We start from the raw sequence: 19,818 nt of genomic DNA on the forward strand, positions 1-19,818 counted from the left end.
TTTCCAGGGCCCCCCTTTGTTTAACAGAACGTTTTTTTGTTTTGAATTTCCTCTATCTTCAGTTCCCTGCAGTTCCCTGCAATTATGCATAGCTCCCCAGTTTAGAATTCACTGCACTAATGAATTGCGCCATGGACAAAATTTTGATTTTAGAAATGTGGGGGCACGAGTATTTTGTAATATAACTGTTTTATATAAGTTCAGCATCTTTTCTAGTAGTTCTTCTGTGCTTGTTTCCTCCACTTTCTCTTGCATCTCTGATATTCCTCTCCTGACCAAATACATGAATGCATGACATGAACGATTGAACAATTTGGGGTGCAACAATCCATGTAGATTAAAAATACATGATTTTACACTTATTATCAGCTTGGATATATAAAATAAAATTTGTAGATTGTATTTTTTCCCCTTTTTTGATGATATTAATGATATATAACAATAATACATTTGATTTATCAGTACTTTTAATAAAAAATATACTTTACAAGGTTATTGAAAGCTTTAAAATGTGGAGGAGGATCTTAGAGTGGATGCTTTATGGAGCCAGTGAAGATGTTTTAGGAGGGGGGTTTCACAGTGCTTTGAATGTAACTTACATTTTGACCTCTTTTAAAGAGGTCTCTTATGTCTCATACAACCAAACAAATGCACGCATATCACACCAATTCAAAGATTTGTATAAATTAAGACATCTGATATTGCAACCCGCCTAGATTAAATGATCAAAGTGAAGAACAAAACATTTAGCAGATTCCCTTGCAATCTGTTTGCTGACCCATGTTCTTCTCCAAGACCATAAATTCAGCAGCGCTGTGATCGTCCAATCACAGACCTGATTCAGTGGTGCATAAATTGAGCTTCTCAGGAGTGACCGCGGTGACAGCCAATCACACAAGAAAAGACAGAGAGCCATTTAGGAGCTTGTAGGTATAAACTTAGGGCAGTGGGCTTCAGATTGAGAATGCACATTGCCCTAAACATCTCTTCTTAAATAGAAAAGAGGCTGGCTTACATTCCAGTAGAACAACCATAAAAATACAGCAAAGGGCTTCAATCAAAGCTAATTCATGTGTTAGAATGGCCCCAAATCCAACCCTTAACAGCTATACTTCAGCTCCCCTCAGAGATGGCAAAAGTACTAACTTTCCGTACTTGAGTAAAAGTACAGATACTTGTGTTAAAAAATACTCTGGTAAAAGTGGAAGTACTGATTAAACGTCTTTACTCAAGTAAAAGTAACAAAGTACAGGCTTGTAAATTTACTTACTGTAAAGTAAGTAAAGTAGAAACCACTTTTTTCATGCCGTTGCCTACATTTTAAATGGATGTCTGCCAATAGGACTAGATCTTCGTTGTGTTCATTTTCAATCATCTCGTCGTCCATGCTTCTATGCTAACGCCACCGCCACCAAGCTGCAATGATTTGCCGCAAATGAATACCGCCGAATCTGTCGATTCATCTTGTAGTGGTGCGTCAAATGCAACATAGGTTCTCATCCAATTAGACTGAATTTGGTATTGATGACGTGAAAAATAATAACGGTAACTCCATTGAAATGATTCAAAACTAAAGTAACGAGCCAATTTTTTAAAATGTAAGGAGTAGAAAGTAAAGATATTTGTGTAAAAATGTAAGTAGAAGTAAAAAGTCGCCATAAAAAAAAGTAGTAAAGTAAAGTAAAAATATCAGAAAAATCTACTTGAGTACAGTAACGAAGTATTTGTACTTCGTTACTTCCCATCTCTGGCTCCCCTCTAATCTGTGTTTTGAGAATGACCAAAATAAAAACCAAATCTCTGTATTTGGGTGGATTAGTAAGGAATTAGGAAAAGTGTCACACTGAAAAAAAAATAGAGGTTGACAGAACTTACATTTTCTAGGCAACGTGATGCATTTGGTTTTTTGAGTTTTCCTTACTTAAATTCACTGTGGTTGAGTTTACAAAGATTTTTGAGTTCTGCCAACTTAGGTTTTTGGAGTGTTACATAGAAATTTTGAGTTCTACCAACTTAGGTTTTTGAGTTTCACCTTTAAGTTCTGAGTTCTATCAACTTTGTTTTATGAGTTTGACATATAGATTTTGAGTTCTACAAACTCAGATTTTGTAGTGTTATCTGCAAGTTGAGTTCTATCAACTCAGTTTTTTTAGTCCTACCAATCGTCTTCACTACCAATCATTCAACACACAAAAAATTATGTTAATACAACATTTTTATTGCTTCAAGCCAAACATTGCATAGATACAGTATAAAACCATGTTCAACAACATAATCTTAACTGCACAGATCAAAGTAACATGACACTGGACCAGAATGTTCTAGATTCGTAAGAGTGATGATGAGGGAAAAAACAGTAAGACACCATTTTAGTAAGAGGAAAACACACAGGTAATTTTTTGTGAAGTAAGTGTATTAACATATATGAAAAAATAACAGTTTTACAAATTTGGACGGCCTTCAGTTTGTTTTTTTCAATTGTAGTCTCTTTAAATTGGGTGCACCCTTTTAAAAAAAATAAAATGAAATAAAATGTCTTGTTTCCCAACGGAAAAAGAAAAAGGTTTTCCCTTTTTATCTCTGAGTTTTTCTTTTTAGTCCTACCACTCCGACAGGACGATGAATGCAAAAAAAGAAAGTCCTCTTCAGTCCAAATCCTTCTCTTCAATCCAAATCCAGATGTTCACACGGTTGGCTCGCCATCTCCATTTAAGGAGAGAATCCAGAATCCAGGGTATCCAAAAAACCCAGCCTGCATAGCACAACAGGGCTTAGTTAAATCCATTCACTTCTTGTTCTTAACTGTACAGTTTATATCTCTCCAAGTATGATAAATTTCAGTGTGTAATGTAACTTTTCTAACTCATTACGAATTAACTGCTGCATTACAGGGTTAACATATAAAATGTTAATGTCACTGTTTTTCTTGTAAAGCAAATAAAATCATGAAAGCAAAAAAATCCACATGTAAATAATGTAAATAACAGTAAATACCCACATCGGATTAAGAAAGTAAAATAATGTAGTCTTGTAATATTCTGTGCCTGAGTGCAACAACACTGCACTACATAAAACAAGTTAGAAATTTAATAAGTTATTACACTCAACTTAATGTCTCTTTTCATTTGTACAATGAAAATAACAGGCACACTCTTTTCTCTATGCATAAACACTCACCCGCACATGCGCGGCATAAACACGCACGCGCACACGCGCATTATACACGTGCACGTGCGCTGCTTTTCCTTTCATCAGAACGTGAAAAACATGTGAACTCATGCTTCAACTCGGTGGCAATACACCACAAGGGAATGCTAACTCACGGAGCTAACCGCTAACTGTCTGTACTTTGCAGCACTCACCGGGAAAACTGGTAAGGTCCCAGGGTCGTTCCTCCGTGGTTCTCCAGATGCATAAAATCACAATGTCCGCCAATCTTCTCAAACACGAGGGAAAAAGGCTGTGCCCTTGAAGAAAGGGATAGGAAACCCCGTACCGTAGTGGGCGTGTCCATGAACATAAGCAGTGCGCATGCCCATGAGTTTACAGTTGAGGGAACTCAAAAAATCTTGTATAGGCGATTTAAAACTCCTTGTTAAACCAACTTCTGAGAATTTGAGTTGGGCAAACGTGTATTTATTTGTTAGATGTCAAATTTATATTTCTGAGTCGGATTACAATACAATTGTGTGTTAGAACAACAATTGCCATTTACTTTTTTAACAGTGCAGAGTGTTCCAGAGAGTATCTAAAGGAGTGTTTTCTTATTGCTTTAACTTGTTAATGGAAACGTTTTTTTGGTACCAATCATACCTTAAAGGATTTTTGCGAATTTGTGAAAAGACCCGCCCTCTCCACCCCAAAAAAAGCACATGCACAACTCTGTACCCACTCCCGAGAAGCAATGCCTATGTGAGAGCATGCACGAGCCCATTTCTCCTTGGCACACTCTGTTTAAAAGTTGCCTTTTGCATCACTTACTTATACAAGCTTACTTTCCAAAAGAAGATTTGCAATTTTTCCAATATGTCAGACTCACCACCTGTAAGTTAAGATGGGGACGAGAACGTAGGAAGGCCTTACGTAAACATATCACCAGAATGATTGACAATTACGAGGACCATTTATTCAGATGATCCACCCGGAGAAAGAACATCCTCCACTTTACCTTTAATGAAATTGTTCAGTTTATCTATGAGCTGCTTTTTTTCTGTGATAAGCTGTTGGGTTTTTCATGTTTGTGTGGGTTTGTGTATGTGCACGTATGTGGGTGTATGTTTTGTTGCACAGATTTATTTTGTTCTTGGACAAACTGATTTTTTATAGTGGCAAACATTCCTCTGTAGAGTCTCTCAGCCAGAGCGCTTCCTAAATGGACCCAGGGAAGTCTTTACAACCCTGCTACGGACTCATTGATACATTATTGCGTCAGGTCCTTTGACAGCAAACTTCGATCTGCACTCTTCATGATACCAAATTCCCATGAGGTAAGAAAAAGAAAAGCAGGAGGCCCATAGAAGAGAAGAGAGCTTTAGGGATGAGTTCATCTTCTCCAGAAGATGATGAAGGAGGAGAGGGATGAAAAAAAGATAACCACTGTCTATATATAGACACATCAGAGATAGACTAGAGGGAGATTGATTTTCCTCCCTTTTTTTTTGTCTCTCATCTGTTAAGATGGAAAGATCTAAGAGAAAACCAGCCTCATGGTGTCAGAGTTAACACAAGATTTTTAGGAGGAAATATGGAAATTTATGCAAACGACAGGTCCAGTGTGAGCAAAGCGGCAGTGGAGTTTTGCTAAAATTTGTGTTTAGACCCAGCTCCATATGATAAAAAGAGAGCAGAGAGGTGAAGAGAAGGAGGAGGAGGATGTGGAGGAGGAGGAGGAAGAGGAAGAGGAGATGGGAATAAAGGCATTGGGTCATTGAGAACGGCTGGTTTATGTGCGGAGGCGGCCTGCGGTGTGTTTCTCTGCCTGTCCGTCTTTGTCCACGGGAAAAAAAAACAATTTCTGCCACACAATCTGTGCTTGTGTTGTTGCAGAGAGAGCGGCATCATCTGACAAGCATCTGTACTTGAAATCGAATGCTAAAGGAAAGCAGCGAGTTGAAGCATTACTCATAAGCCTCTGTTTAATAGAGCAATGCACTGACTGCCATTTTCTCAACATAGACTTTAAACTTAATTTTGTCATTTTATTTTTCCTGTACCTGTAAAAGCTGCTCTGTATTTTTTTTTTTTTTTGAGATTTGCAGAAACACAGAAAGCGGTTGAAAGCTGAACAGGAAACGGTGAGTTACTTTCTGCAGGAGCTGAAAGGAAAACATGACTGCATGCTGAAAAAGAGAAACTCGGAAACAGGAAAATTGTGAAGGTTTTAATATCTATTCAACTGTTTGCTTGGTTTGATTTGATGCTTTTTGTTCTTAAAGCAAACCCATAAACCACTTAAACTCACAGGAGGAAAGAAACTAGTTACATTTACTCAGTTACAGTTACCTAAGTAACTCAGTTACAGTTACCTAAGGAATCATCTCGATAAAATATCTCTACTTTTACCTGATAAAAATGTTTGGCTACACCATCATTTTGGAGTGACTTTCCTGTTTTAAACAACAGATGTCATCTAGACGTTGGTTTTTAGGCTAAATCTGGTCCTTCATAGTCTGGATTTAGTCCAAAAACACTTGGAAATTGGACTAAGTTTGGTCGGTCTTATTTGATCCCACTTTAGTCCAATAAAATACATTAAAAACTGTTTTTTCAACAATCTTAAAATTGCGGCTTTTCATCTTTTACTTTACAACCAAATGACGTTGTTTGGACCTAAATCATGTCGCATTTTCAATGTCCTTTCAACCAATTTTTGCTTGGTGGATTACTTGAACCTTCTATTTTCTTTTTAGGTCAAAATAACATAGTAAGATGTAAACATCCTGCTTTATGTTTTAAAGAAAATCTGTTTCTTCTGCCTGGAAATGTTATTTTTCAGCTACATTATTTGTTTGTTTTAATAAATTTATTGTTGTCTATAACTAAAATACCAGAACTTGCGGATAACTTTTATTCATGGTCTCTCCTTATTAGACGATTTAAAATAAAAGATGTAATGATGAGTCACATAATAGTTCTATAGCCCTTTTATAGGACGCGTTTTACTTTTACTTGAGTGTAAACATGATGAAGTACTCTTAATTTAATAAAACTTTTTGATACTTTACCCCACTTCAGTTTAAATCCATAATGATTTGCAGAGTGCTATGAAGCATCCTTTGTTCCTACATTTCTTTATGCACACAGATGTAAACAGAAACAGAGGTGCTTACTATTATTAAATCTCCAAGAGTCAACACTAAATCGGATAATGAATATGTAGTGTCCTGATATTCAATTAAACCATATACAAACACATGTATAGAGTATAGTGTAGCATTTAAGCTTTTACAATCAATTAACTGTATTTTCTTTTCCCAGATCCAGGGAAACAAAACAAAAATGTTGAATTACCTATAATTAGTTCAATTTCATGACCCAAATGATTTTTATTTATATTTCTTCTTGAATTGTGTAGAAATTAAGCAAAACTTAGTATATGACCTAGCAGGAGGGGGAAAAAAATGCCAAAAAATTCTAATAAAAGTCCAAATTGGGCCAAATGAAAGTAGCAGCAATTCATAAAAACCATCAGTTGAATATAAAAGCAAAATTATGACCAATTTAGGACATATATTTATCATGGAAAGCGCTCTGCGATTGTTGCAACAGATGATTGTTCGCCCACGTTTGAAATTCAAGTTAAATAAAAGTTGAGCAATTGCCAGAGATATAAATTGAAAGACTTTGAAATGACAGAACAGCAAATCACATATGACATAAAGCCAAATATGGCAGAAAGTATATATTATTACATTAACAAAATAGTAATTGGGGCTGGACAGACGCACCACACAATATTTTGACAATTCAGATAATTAAAAAATGATCAAAGTAAAGCTTTCTTAAAAGTGCGTAGTAAAAAAATCTGTTTTTAGTCATTTTTAGTCATAACTGATGGAGGTTTGTGAGGAAATCATCACAACAACCACATGTTCAAGAATACTAACCCTATGGAAAAAGTATAAATCAAAATTTTGCTACCAGAGGTAGCAATACCGCCTCCATTTTGGTTGGTAAAATATTTGTGGTTTTAACCTCTGCTCTAAAGGAGGCCACACCCCAGTTTGGTTCAGATTGCTCACCTCTGCCATCAGCCAGACAGCGGTTGTAGCCCACGGGGCTGAAGTACTCGAACACGAACACAGCCACTGCTGACACCAGCAGCAGCATCACGAACATCATCACCCACACATCGGCGCTAAAGGGCTCTGAAGGGGTGAGAGGGGGGAGAAAGAGATGAGAGAAAGATAGAGGAAGACAATGGATTGATAAAAGCAGGACGCAGGGTGGGAAAAAGATAAAGAAGAATTAAGATTTGAAGAAAAGGGTTGTAAGGAGGCAGGAGGTGGGGAAGAAAAGAGGCAAATGAGGAGGGAGGAAGAGTTTCCCTTGAGCAAGGGCAGCGGAGAGAAAGAGAAAATGAAGCAAGAGAGATATGCAAATGTGGTATGTCATATTGAAAAGAGGATGGGAAGCGTCAGAGAAATTGAGTAGGAGTGGGAAACATACGAGGGCAAAGAGAAAGAGAGAGAAATAAAAACAGCTGAATTATCATGCAGCTTAGAAAACCTTGTCAGAGAAAGTTTAATAAAACTTATTTTAACATATTCTAACCTGTTAAATCCCTTTTGACATGTTTAATCTATTAATGACATCATATCTAATGAAAACCACACCGCCATGATATGAAGATAGCCTTGCAAAGTGAGCTAATACCCCGACCATGTCTACCATACATGCTGTAAAGGAAGAAAATATTCTAACATAGTTAACTTTGGAAAAAGATTGGCTTCTGATTCTTCCCTTCCCCAGGTCCACTCGGCGAGCTGCGTTTGGTAATAAAACCAACATTGCGTGTTGACGTCACAGAATTACAGAGTTTAATCCAATATAAGACAATGCATACACTTTAGAAATAAGACAATGCACAAACCTACACCAGAAACTGCAGAACAACAGAGACATACATTCCATTACCTGACATAGGAGGAAAGAAAGCAAAGAGTACAGAGACATCTTTGGAGAGTTGCAAGGGCAAATCTGATCTTTTTCTTCTATTTAGAAAGCTTTATCCTCTTGTATCTAATCCATTCAAAAAGGGCTGGCCCTCGGTCCTCCAACCAAACGCCATCTCTGACACTGCTAGGGCTTCCCCTTATTTACTGCAAACATCTGGGGTCATTTGCTTCTTTGTTTTAACAAGAAAAGGCGGAAAGCTTGTCCTGGCATCAAGATAAGCTCTCACAGACAGCTTGTGGAATGCGGGGGGCCTCACCATCCCTGGTTGTTTATTCTGGAAGACTTTTGACCTTCTGTAAACCAAGCAGAAATCTCTCCTGCAGGCTTAACTGTTATTCACCCCCCAGGAGATACTCATTTTAAGGCCTCCTGTGCTTTGAATACTTACCCATTAGTAGTTTTAAATCATTAACACAGCCTTGTTCAAAATTAAGAAATATGTTCAAGTGAGAGTGTTTACACATGCCATAAGATTAACTGTAATAAAGTCTAAAAAATAATCATTTTTCTTTAACAATGCCCACCACACCGACAGCAGCAAGTTACTGCGTTAAAGCTGCGCATCCTTCCACCGCGGCTACAGGATCCCCTCTTACCATGAAACCACAGCAGCCAATTAATTCTCTCCATTCTTCTTTGTGATGTGCGAAATGAAAAATTCAAAGGAATTTAAGAAAACCATAGACACAATCCAGAAAGCTGGTCAAATGAGGCGAAAAATCCCAGCAGAGCTGCACATTAAGCTGTATATCAAAGTGTGCATATATGTATTCATGCTCTATTTGAAAGTTTTCATACGGTTGAATTATTTCCTCAGCATGTCTTCCACTTGTGCATAGATAATGCAGTCCTTATTTAATTCAGGTGGGACGAACCAGGGAAACATAAAACATTCAGCCCGTAATTGCCATTGGACACCACTGCTCTAGGTTATCTAGATGGTAGACAGTAAACAGCACATGTTGATGTAAACCTTGACTGACAGACAAAAGCAGTAACCTTTCCCTCTAAGACATTGCTCGTTATTGTTTCAATGCAAACTGGAACATAACTCTATGGTGCATATCAATCCCAGCTTATGCCTTCCATTGAAAACATATCACTATATAACATATAGTGGTTTTATACACCTTTTAGACCTAATGAAAGGTCAATATTTACTCACCTAAAAATGCTGAGGGTGAAACAGTGCCATTACTGCGGGAAACCATGACACTAATTCCTGTTTCTATGAAGGGAACAGAAAAATCTATAACCTCAGAGCGCTCCTCGTTGATGGTTAGGGATCCGACAGCCATGTGGGCATTTTTTAACACAACCTGCAAAAAAAAAGGAGAGAGAAAACAGCATCTTTTGGTTAAGAACACGTTGGCTATTTTGGTACTGTTGATATAAGAAGGCCTTTTAAAGAAGGCAAGAAAAACATAAACAAATGTAGTTAAATATATTAAATTTAGCAGGTAACTGGTTAATCTGCTGGTAAAATTGCGGAACAAGGGGCTCTTGAGTTACACAGTTTTTTAAGGAATTGATTCTTAAATACTTTTTGTTTTGCCAACATCCGCAGCATTTGTGAGGCACCATTTTGGGTGGAAGTGAGAATGAAATGGTGAAAGAGTGATTGGCCAAATTCAAATGTTTTATAAGCACTGTGAGAGCCCAGCTTGTGGCTATGGTGATTTTTGATATATGTTTTTATTATTTTAAATTTTAGGTTTTTTAGCTTTTAGCTTTCTTTACATATACTCACAATTTTAGTTTTGTAGTTTTTAGTTTTTTTTATATTCATACATTTTCCTTTTTTTTTTTTAAAAATATCGATTACACAAGGATAATATGCTTTTATAATCGAAAGGGTGGACTGTTGTCAGAAAATTTTTATCTCTCTTTTATTATATATCAATTTATCATATTTACTCACCATAAAAGTTTTCACTCAGTCTGTTTTACTTTCAAGGCCACAGATTTCTCTCCAGGATGTTGTTTGTAGACCAGACATAGCTTCTTCCCATAACAAATCAGATTCTTTCTCAAGGTTTATTCATAACATGTTACTGTTTAACCAAAGTGTTTGTAATTTGTTTTGACTCTGACTACTTTCCATTGTTGTAAGTAAGGGGGAACGAACGCTGTCCAGATCAGAACAGGGCAGAATGCTGTGCCATTAGGGCTGTATGATGAACTGTTCTCTCTTTGAAAAGATATGAATAAATGTGCCGACTGAGTGAAATCCATCGATCTCCGTTTATTTAACTAGGATGAATAGTTTAATACTTTTTCCCCACGACAACTCTAACTTTTTTAATGTAATTCCCAGAAAAACATCAAAACCAATCAGATACTGTAGCGTTGATGTCACTCAGCAGTCATGATCCAAGATGTTTTCAATTTTTATAAAAATGTAGAATTTACTTGATCTATATTGGTTGAATGAAAGTTATTTTTTTTTTTTATATAAATTTTTTTGGACCCATGATTAATATGGGCTCAAGTGTAATTATTTCCACAACGGACTGTATTGTCTGACTATCTTTTCTGCCAAACAGATTGTTTTGCCAAACCACCACTAAAAAAGGATTCTTATAAGTCAAATTAACCGGGTCATAATTAAAGAGCAGATTGCAGGTTAGAGCCTCACCCAGAAACGCAAAATATTTGCGTTTATGACCAATAAAACATTTACCTTATTAATATACACTTCAAACTCGATCCATTAGACAATACTTAGATTGCATTTGTCAAAACATTTAACCTACAATTAGCTTTTTACGATTTTTGTCCTAGAAACCAAAGTGATCAGTTAGGAAATAAGCCATGAAAAAGCCATCTCACATGTAAATCCTAAAAACTTTTCACAAATGACCAACAACAAAGTTTAATTTGGTTTTTATGTCTCTGTGTGTTTTCTTGAGAGAGGCACCATGGGGGCTTAAAGCTACCCCGCTGCTATGTACAATTATTTTTTATTGGTTGATTTGTATCACAATCTTCTAGCTTTACAGCTTGATAGTGAGATGTAGCAATTATAGTCTTTGCAACCAGATGGCACAAGCATGGCATATCTAAACAAACAGAATTTCTTGCTATTTACACACACTGGTTGGTTCAGCTGACATGTATGTGGACTTCAGCTTATAGTAGTTCTTCAGTGGTTATGCTAAAACACATAACTGTTAAAAGGTAACCCTACTTAGAAAGGGACAAGTCTAAAATTAACTTTATGTACAAGACTTTACATCAGTTGTTCGGAGCTCTACTACTTTGTTTCTGCAAAGCTAGCTTAAAGCAGGACATAACAGTGCTATTATAAGAGCTTGTCTTTGCTATTTCAGGATGAAATTGTCTTATGAATGAGTTTGCTGTGCAACCAGAGGGTTGTTAGTTCAAGCCCCGGCTCCAGCTTTCAGTGTTGTAGTGGCCTTGGGCAAGACATTTCACCCTCATTGCTTACTGATGGTGGTCAGAGGGCCCGGTGGCACCAGTGTACGGGAGCCTCGCTTCTGTCAGTGAGCCCCAGGGCAGCTGTGGCTAGAATGCAGTTTACCACCATCAGTGTTAGTGTGTGCGTGAATGGGTGAATGTAGTGCAAAGTGCTTTGGGCAAGTCCTCTGACTTGAAAAAGCGCTATATAAATACAAACTTTACTATTTTCCATGAGAAAACAGATACTTGTGTTTCCTGTATGAACTTTTATTAGCAAGCGGTGAAAATCGCATTCTCTGTTAGTTGTCATAACCTGTTAAATGCAAACCATATAGAGAGAGGGGGAGCCAAAGGGCACATTTAGTCAAAAACAGGGTTCTATGACAGAAAAAAGTCTGGAGAGGCAAAAAGAGGACTAAAGCTGGAGACATTGTAGACAAAGACGGAGTATGGTGGCTAGCGACAGGAGGCCAAACTACTTTCCACACAGAGCTCTCGGGTGGACACTCGTGATGCTCACCAGGGCACAGAAAGAGGGAGAAGGGGAGAAGGAGAGAGGAAGAAAGTGGGTTACCACAGTAGGTCACGGCTGCTGGAAATAGCCAGCCCAATGCCTTTTGCTACCTGCCTCCCTCTCCTCGGTTCTTCTGCACAGGTGGTATTTTAAGACCCAAATTTTATAGCCTTAAAGCATTGGGATAAAGTGGGACGATATTGTCTCCACGAGTTAAAAAAAAGGTGTGTATGACTGTGTGAGTCAAAGCTCTCCTGTGTGCTTCAATGCTGAAGTGTGTGTGTGTGTTTTTGTGCACCTATATGTGACTCATAAAGAGAAAAAGACAGAGAGAAAGAGACGTGACTGAACCTTTGTTCATCTGCCTGTGAAGTGGACCTTTTCAGGCAAAGCATTTTCAGGCCTGATTTGCAGATTATGTGCAATTCCAATCGTCTACTTAGTGTTTTCATGCATTAGTAACTTTTCAGTCATATATTCAGTATGTAAGTATATGGATATAAATGTGCATTGGATTCCGTATGTGTGGATGAATGCGCGAACATCTCCCTGGGGAGGAGAACGAGTGGATCTAGCAGTAAGCTCACTTCCCCTCTCACCATTCGCTCTCTCCATCTCCCTCCTACGACTTGTTCTCTCCGTGTTATGAAAGTGACCCACGTGGGTGTTATTGAGAATGATTGAGCGAGGATCTGTGCGTTTGTGTGTCTTCGTTTGTGTATACGTGTTGACCGGTGTCTTCTGTGACTCTCAGCAAGGCTAAACTCGAAATGTATTGTCTCTAATATCACAGATTTGCAATCTTGTAGGCAGCACCAGTTAGTAGAAGCTCATGAAGACAGATTCTGGCGGCCAGAACAAAGTCGGAAAAAGGTGTCAGGCTTCCGAAGCATTTGATGATTTTCTTTGTTTCTTTTCTTTAATCTTTTTGAAATACGACAAGTTGTAAAAGCTCCAAGTTATCTCTGTGACCGCTCAGGATCTGTCAGTCTGTATATCAGCCCAATGGCAGTTTGACATATATTCTTGTTTTGTCAGCATTGAAATGGTAGATAGACAGAATTCTGTTGTGAGCAAAAACATACAAAAAAAAAACAATAAGTTGTGCAGGAGAGAACAAGACTGGGCAATGGATTTTTGTGGAGTGATATTAATTATTTTTGTATATGGATATTTGAAAAAAACAATACATAAATTAAACTTAAAAAATATATATTTAAACTAAATTTTGTCAGATTTCAGTTTTCCAATTTTTTTTTCCAAATACTTATTCTTATTCTTCTTATTATTATATTGTTATGTACTATATATATATATATATATATATATATATATATATATATATATATATATATATATATATATATATATATATATATATATATATATATATATATATATATATAAAATATAAATTTTTGCATATAGAGTTTTGCAGATTCATTCTTTTTTTTACTGCTTATATTCTATCACTTCTGGAGGGAAGCTTTACTCTGGAGCAAAGATGCATAGCAACAACATTTTTATTGGTCAAGAGGTAGCCTTTTGTATTGGCTTAATGAAGTGAAAAGAATCTGATCTGCAAAACACAATTTAAAAATAATCCAAATTTAAAAAAGGAAATTTGAAACTATAAAATATGTAAAAAAAAATATGCATAAAATTGAAAAAAAAATTTATAATATGAAATCTGAGAAAACTGTTTTCTTTTTATTTTTCAGCGTCCTTTCTGGATTTGGGCAATAATGGAACTAAATTATTTCCAAATATTTTCTAAACTAGGCTATAACTATAGAACTGGGTTGTTATTGTTTATCATTTGTACCTAAATGCACCATGAGAGGTGAACTCTTTGGAAAACTTCTGTTCGTTGAACTCCTTGTGAGGATGTCTGCTCTTAGACGGAGAAACATTTAACTTGTGACTCTAGTATTACAACACGCAGCGGGATTTGGACTTTAGCTCATTTTTCCAGGTACTAGTAATGCGAGTAGTTAAAGATGCCTAATCTAATCATTGTGGGTAAGTACTGACCGGAAGTTTCGTGTAATTTCCCTTTTCTTCTTCATCATTACTGTACGTGGATTAAGAAAACTTTATGCTTTCTTAAAGCAGACGTTTCTGTTAGCTAAGGGTTATATTTTGTTTTGGTTCAGTTGTTGATGTATAAGTATAATGAGGCATATAGTTAAATGTTTGGGCCAAAATAAAAAGGCAAACATTGATGAGAAACGTGGGGTTGAAGGTTTTCCCCAGGGACCCACAGTGACACTGAGGTTTTAACCAGAGATCTTGCAGCTTCTGTAGTACACAAATAACCTGCTGTCTAAGCTCCAAGCTACCACTCTTCACAATTCTTTAGTAATGTCATCTCTGTAATCTTTCATAAGGGTTTATATCTGTATGCATGCATGTGTGAAACGTACACAGGTATGTGAACGCAGCTCCTTGCGTTCCTAATGACCGTTCCTCTGCGGGATAAGATGCATTACTGTGCTTTTAGCCTGGGTGATGGGGTTTATTTCAGGGGACCACATTTACAGCTCAGTACCCACTAAAGACGGTGGCAGTAAGACAATAATTTCTTCACGTGAGAAGCTAAATGGGCTGGCTTAATGTAAATTGAATAGAAATAGCTTTGAGGGGGCGGGGGACACATATGATGTCTGCCACTTGTGAAGGTCGTCTTAAAAACGTTCAGAGATTGAGCCACTTAGCATGTTTCTAACAGAGGAGCTTTATGGTACTATTGATTGGCTTGCTACTTCCCTCTATAAAAAAATGCCAAGATCAGTGAAAAGAACCACAGCTGGCACTTACAGCCCTTACTATGAGAGCTGATAGTAACTTACTACGGGAGTACTGCCCATTAGATGATGATGTTAACCAGAGAGACTGGTTTAAGCAGAATGAAAACAGTGATGCTGCTGTATATATGAACAAGGCATTTTGGAAAAGGCCAAAAACAAACGTCCGTCATTTAACTGTAACCATAACTTTTCCCTTAAATATAACAATAAATCCAGGGTAAGGGGCGAACTACGGTGGTCTACAGGTGCAAAAGCAATCTAAACAATAAAATGAGCTGCAAAAACATTGATGATGCAAACTCCAAAACATAAAAAGCACAAAAAACAAATGCAACAGAAATACACTGTAAACACATAATAATGCTATCACAATAAATAGAAAGAAAAAGCCTTCTATCAACAATCAATTTTGTGTTTTTCATGTTTTGGAGTTTGCATAATACGTGTGTTTTATTGTATTTTTCATTTTACCGTTTTGCTGCTTCTGTTTTTGGTAGTTTGCATCATAGCTTTTTGCAGCTCGTTTAGATGTTTACCGAGCATTTGTACCTGTTGTGCACCTGGTTTTATTTATTCTAAATAACTTGAATTTAGCTTTCTTTAATGCCACATGAGTTTAGAATGTTAATCAAACAGCTCCAGGAAGTAGAGTCTACAACATTTCTTAAAAAACAAACGTCATTCTTACACTTCCCAGATAATCTTTCTTACTGAAAGACAGTAGAAAAAACAATAAGCATATTTTGTTTTCTCGTATAATTTTTGACTTAGAGTGTATACGCAGTGTATACAAAATAAAATTTCAATGCATATAACTTTTCAATAGTGAATGAGCGGCTTACAACAGTGAAATAAACATTACCATTTATAAAGTGCAGCAGTGATCAGAATGTAAACAGCCAAAATAGCATTTGATGACTTCCCATACTTGTTCTGCACTTTGGCGAGGGTTTTATTTCAATATTTAACAGGAATAAAATTAACTCACTATTGAAAATCCTTCAGATATTAGCGACACTGTTTTGTTACAATTCATTCATTATTTTTAGGAGTGCAAGCAATTATGAAGTGAAAAGGGTCTTTCATTGCTTTTACATAGAAACATATTTTTAAAAGAGTAACAGATTAAATCAATGGACTTTCATTAAAACCTCCAAAAGTTTGACCTGAATATCAACTTCATTTACATCTTTCCAACTCTGCATCATTTTGTTGTTTCTGCAATTATTTGCTGACCAAAAATTGAGTTCAGCCCGGATAAAAACACCTCTGTGTACCAAAGCCTGACCTCAAACATTTTATAGCTCCCCTCCTGTCTTCACTTGTCATGGAGCCAAATACACCAATGAAAACACCCTGGCTGCCCAAGTTCTGATAACACAATGAACCTCGGTAACATCATCAAAAGTTTCACAAACTGCAAATGAGGTGCAATGGTCATTTGCGAGTTTGGCCTGCAAATGATAAATGACACCAAAGTATCATTTACACATGCATGAGTTACAGGAATACATTAGACTTGATTTTGTTGACCCGTGAAATCTTCAGTATCTGCACAGTTTAAAGGATGGAAGCGGACGGCCGGTGCACCAACATGCAGAGATGAGAGAAAGAAGAGGAATAAAAGAATAACAGGTGGAATTCCTCACCTCTCCCACCATCCCGTTCCAGGTCCCATTGATTTTTTTGCCATGTTTTCCGTTAGTGACCAGGTAAAGGTCATACGTGAACTTGACTGACTTGGCGATTTTCTTCAGGATATCGATGCAGAAGCCTTTACAGCAGCGCTTGATGTAGATCCCTGATTCCTTGGTCTGATTACTGCAAGAAAAACAGAGACAAACTGTATTTAATCCAAATTGTACATCTGTCTGAATTGGCAAATTTACTTGTGAACGCTATCTAGTGTTTGTGGCGTTGTCATTCTCACACTGTTGAAGTGTGAATTTATTCTACCTCCGGCGCTGTAAAGCTACCGTGGGAAACAGCCATTATTCACAAATGTAATTTACCCAGCTGCCACTTTTTCTTCTTGCTATTCTCTCTATGGTCAGCTCTAGCTACTGTGACAGATGGGCAGAAAAATAATGCACCGATCCATTGCTAAACGTGTGGAGATAAATACGTCATGCTTTGTCAATCTTGACTCGGTTAAACATGATTTGGTGTATCCTAGATCAGACTCTCACATCTTTTTGATCTGTTTTCTGCAGGGGACGGTGTTCCTCATGCAGGTTCCACTCAGGGGATCCACATCCTCCACGATGACAAACGGAGCTTCCTCCAATGTCACGATGGACAGGTGGTCATCCTCCTTGGCTGCCCCTCCATACAGCTCATAGCGAGGCCACACGTGGTACTTCATGGACAAGGAGCCATTTTCCCATTTACCCACCTGCAGTGACATGCAGAAAACAAAAAAATGAGCGGATTGCCTCAAAAGGTTTTTTTTTCCCTAGCATGTCATTTATCTTTTCCCACATAGAGTGATATGCAAAAGTTTACATCTCTTAAACTGTCTCACATTTGGTTATGGGGAAAAAACAAAAAACAAAAAAAAAAACAATGCAAAGAATAACGTAACTGTGAAGTAGAGGGAAGTTCAGAATTTGTTACAAATAAAAAACCTATAAAGCCACAAAGTGCATTTTATTAATCCCGTTAAGTTATTTGTCTGAAACCTACCTTTCATTGTATTTTAAAAGGAAAGTTTTTGGCAACACGTCTCTACCAGACTGGGAAATCAACATCAACCTGCAGGATTGGTGAAGAGCTGCATAGGTCATATTTCTAAACCATATAATAGCTGATACGTGAATCTCCACTTCAACCTAGCGCCTTTTCAAACCTCAAACAGGTTTTTAACCATGATTGACCTGTTTTTATCTCCATTCAACTTCCTGTTATCTTTGATAGGTCCTTTTTGGCAATAAGACAAATGTGTTGACTGGTATTCATTAAAAAGGTTGGAGTCATTTGCACAAACAAATAAGTTTGCAAATTATTCTTACAAGTGTTTTAGGGTAAAAAGTCGCATTCACCATTTTTCTCCAATTTCTAGTCTTCTCTCCGGTACGCAACGTTTTTAGGAGTGCTCCAGGCTTGATGTAGGAGACTTGTGCCTAGCTTTTCACTAAATGACAACATTTATTTTACGCTGGTGGTCCCTTTCATTAGGCTACATCATTATATATATGCAACCTGCCTATAAATTATATTTTTATTCTCTGATGACAGAACTATCGGTCACTACACCTGCAGCTGCCATATTGGTTTCCAGAAGAAACTGGTTTAATTTGTTTTCATTTTGTCCAAAGAAAGAACAGTCTGTGAGCTCTATGTGAGATGAAGCTACGATTTAAATAACATCTGGAACTGAAAATGGATAGAAAGTTTAGCAACATGGTAAGGCTTGTATTCCTTTCACTCCTTGGCTTGATTACTACACTAAATTTGGAAATATCTGGGTTTGGGTTCCCTTGAATTTGTCAAGTTAGGGGTTTTGCTGTTAACATAATTGTGTTTGTGCATTATGGTATGGCAGACATGGAGTGTGCGATATAGGAATGACAGACGTGGTCTGGAGATGTACAGTACAGGTGTGTGTGTATTAGAAGCAAATGTTGCAGATGGCTTCCTGCTGATGGTTGGTGGTGAATTCATATTAAGCAATTACCCAGATGTTGCACCTCTTGCCTTCATGAGTAGTTTTCACTTAGTGTTTTCGGATCAAATTATTTTCCTTTTTATATTTTTTTTTTACTTATTTTTACCTCTGTAACAGTGCAGCCAGGTCATTAACAGAGGCAGTCCAGTGAGAGCTGCACTCACAGATTAACAGCTGTAAATTTAACAAAGTAGGTTTGCTGCATAGCTTAAAAAATTACTGTTATCTGGATATTCTTGATTCAATCTATTTTTTAAGATGTAGAGTTGATAAATAAGAAAATAAAAATACATTTCATTTATGCTATAACTCTATGATACCCACATTTTGTTCATTTATAGAGGCACCTGCGGGGTACCCTACCCGGTGCAGGACTCTGAGGTGCGGCTCTGCTGAGAGTTTAAATGAAAACTTTTATGAGGAAGTAAAATACAGATATAACATTTATAACAGTTTTTGTTGAAATCTTAAATATAAACCTTAAATATTACTTTTTATTTTTTATTTTTCCCCGCTGGCTTCATTGCACCTTCTGAAGAAGATTGTCTTTATTTGGTTTGTTTTGTGAACGAGCTTGGAAGGACTGAACGTATCACCTGGCAGGAATCAAAGTTAAAAATTAAATCAGATCACATTTCACACTACAGTAGCTTCAGTCCATAAAAAAAAAAAAAGAATAACTGCTGCTCTGCAGCTACAAACAGTTCTGAGGCATATCATCAAAGAGGAATGTGGAGTATGTATGCCTTACAGCAAAAACATCTCCATCCAGTTGGGATTTTAAAGCCTCATGTTGAGCGTCCTGCATTTTATTGCAAGGTGGGCCATCTGCTCAAGTAAAACAGGTTATATCAGGTAAAAAGAATATAAAGAATAACATTTTTTTGTTTCTCCTCCTGGCAGCTTAGGCTACAGTAGGTGTAATGTGACTGGTTGCCTTGCAGTGTCAGGTAAGCATTACTTTCCTCTACCAGGGAAAATGAGCTTATTCTACTGTTGTATAATTGACATTATTAACTAAATGGCACAACAGATTACACCTGATTGAAGCAACAAATGGAGGAAGGAACATCAGTTATAAGGAGACAAGGATGGCAGGTTAATGACGGGAAATCGTAAACCAAACACAATCCAGCCATTTAATTAAGGAAGTGAACCATGAATATTATAAAAATATGACACACAGTGATATATATATTACTTGCACTTATTAAATAACCATCAAA

The 19,818-nt window shown here is 37.0% G+C and overlaps 1 protein-coding gene across 1 annotated transcript in view; it reads right to left on the reverse strand.

Annotated features, from left to right (window-relative positions):
- Positions 1 to 19,818, reverse strand: part of LOC119775732 (glutamate receptor ionotropic, NMDA 2B) — a 217,217-nt gene that overhangs the window by 33,112 nt on the left and 164,287 nt on the right. Inside the window, exons 9-12 of the mRNA XM_038273807.1 lie at positions 17,115 to 17,320; positions 16,575 to 16,746; positions 9,344 to 9,497; positions 7,242 to 7,367 (exon numbers count right to left, since the gene is read on the reverse strand). Of these exons, the coding sequence (XP_038129735.1) occupies positions 7,242 to 7,367; positions 9,344 to 9,497; positions 16,575 to 16,746; positions 17,115 to 17,320 (658 nt within the window). The remainder of the gene's footprint in view (positions 1 to 7,241; positions 7,368 to 9,343; positions 9,498 to 16,574; positions 16,747 to 17,114; positions 17,321 to 19,818) is intronic.

The sequence above is a fragment of the Cyprinodon tularosa genome, unplaced genomic scaffold (genome assembly GCF_016077235.1).
Source record: "Cyprinodon tularosa strain WSP-4 unplaced genomic scaffold, ASM1607723v1 ctg89, whole genome shotgun sequence".
NCBI lineage: Eukaryota > Metazoa > Chordata > Actinopteri > Cyprinodontiformes > Cyprinodontidae > Cyprinodon > Cyprinodon tularosa.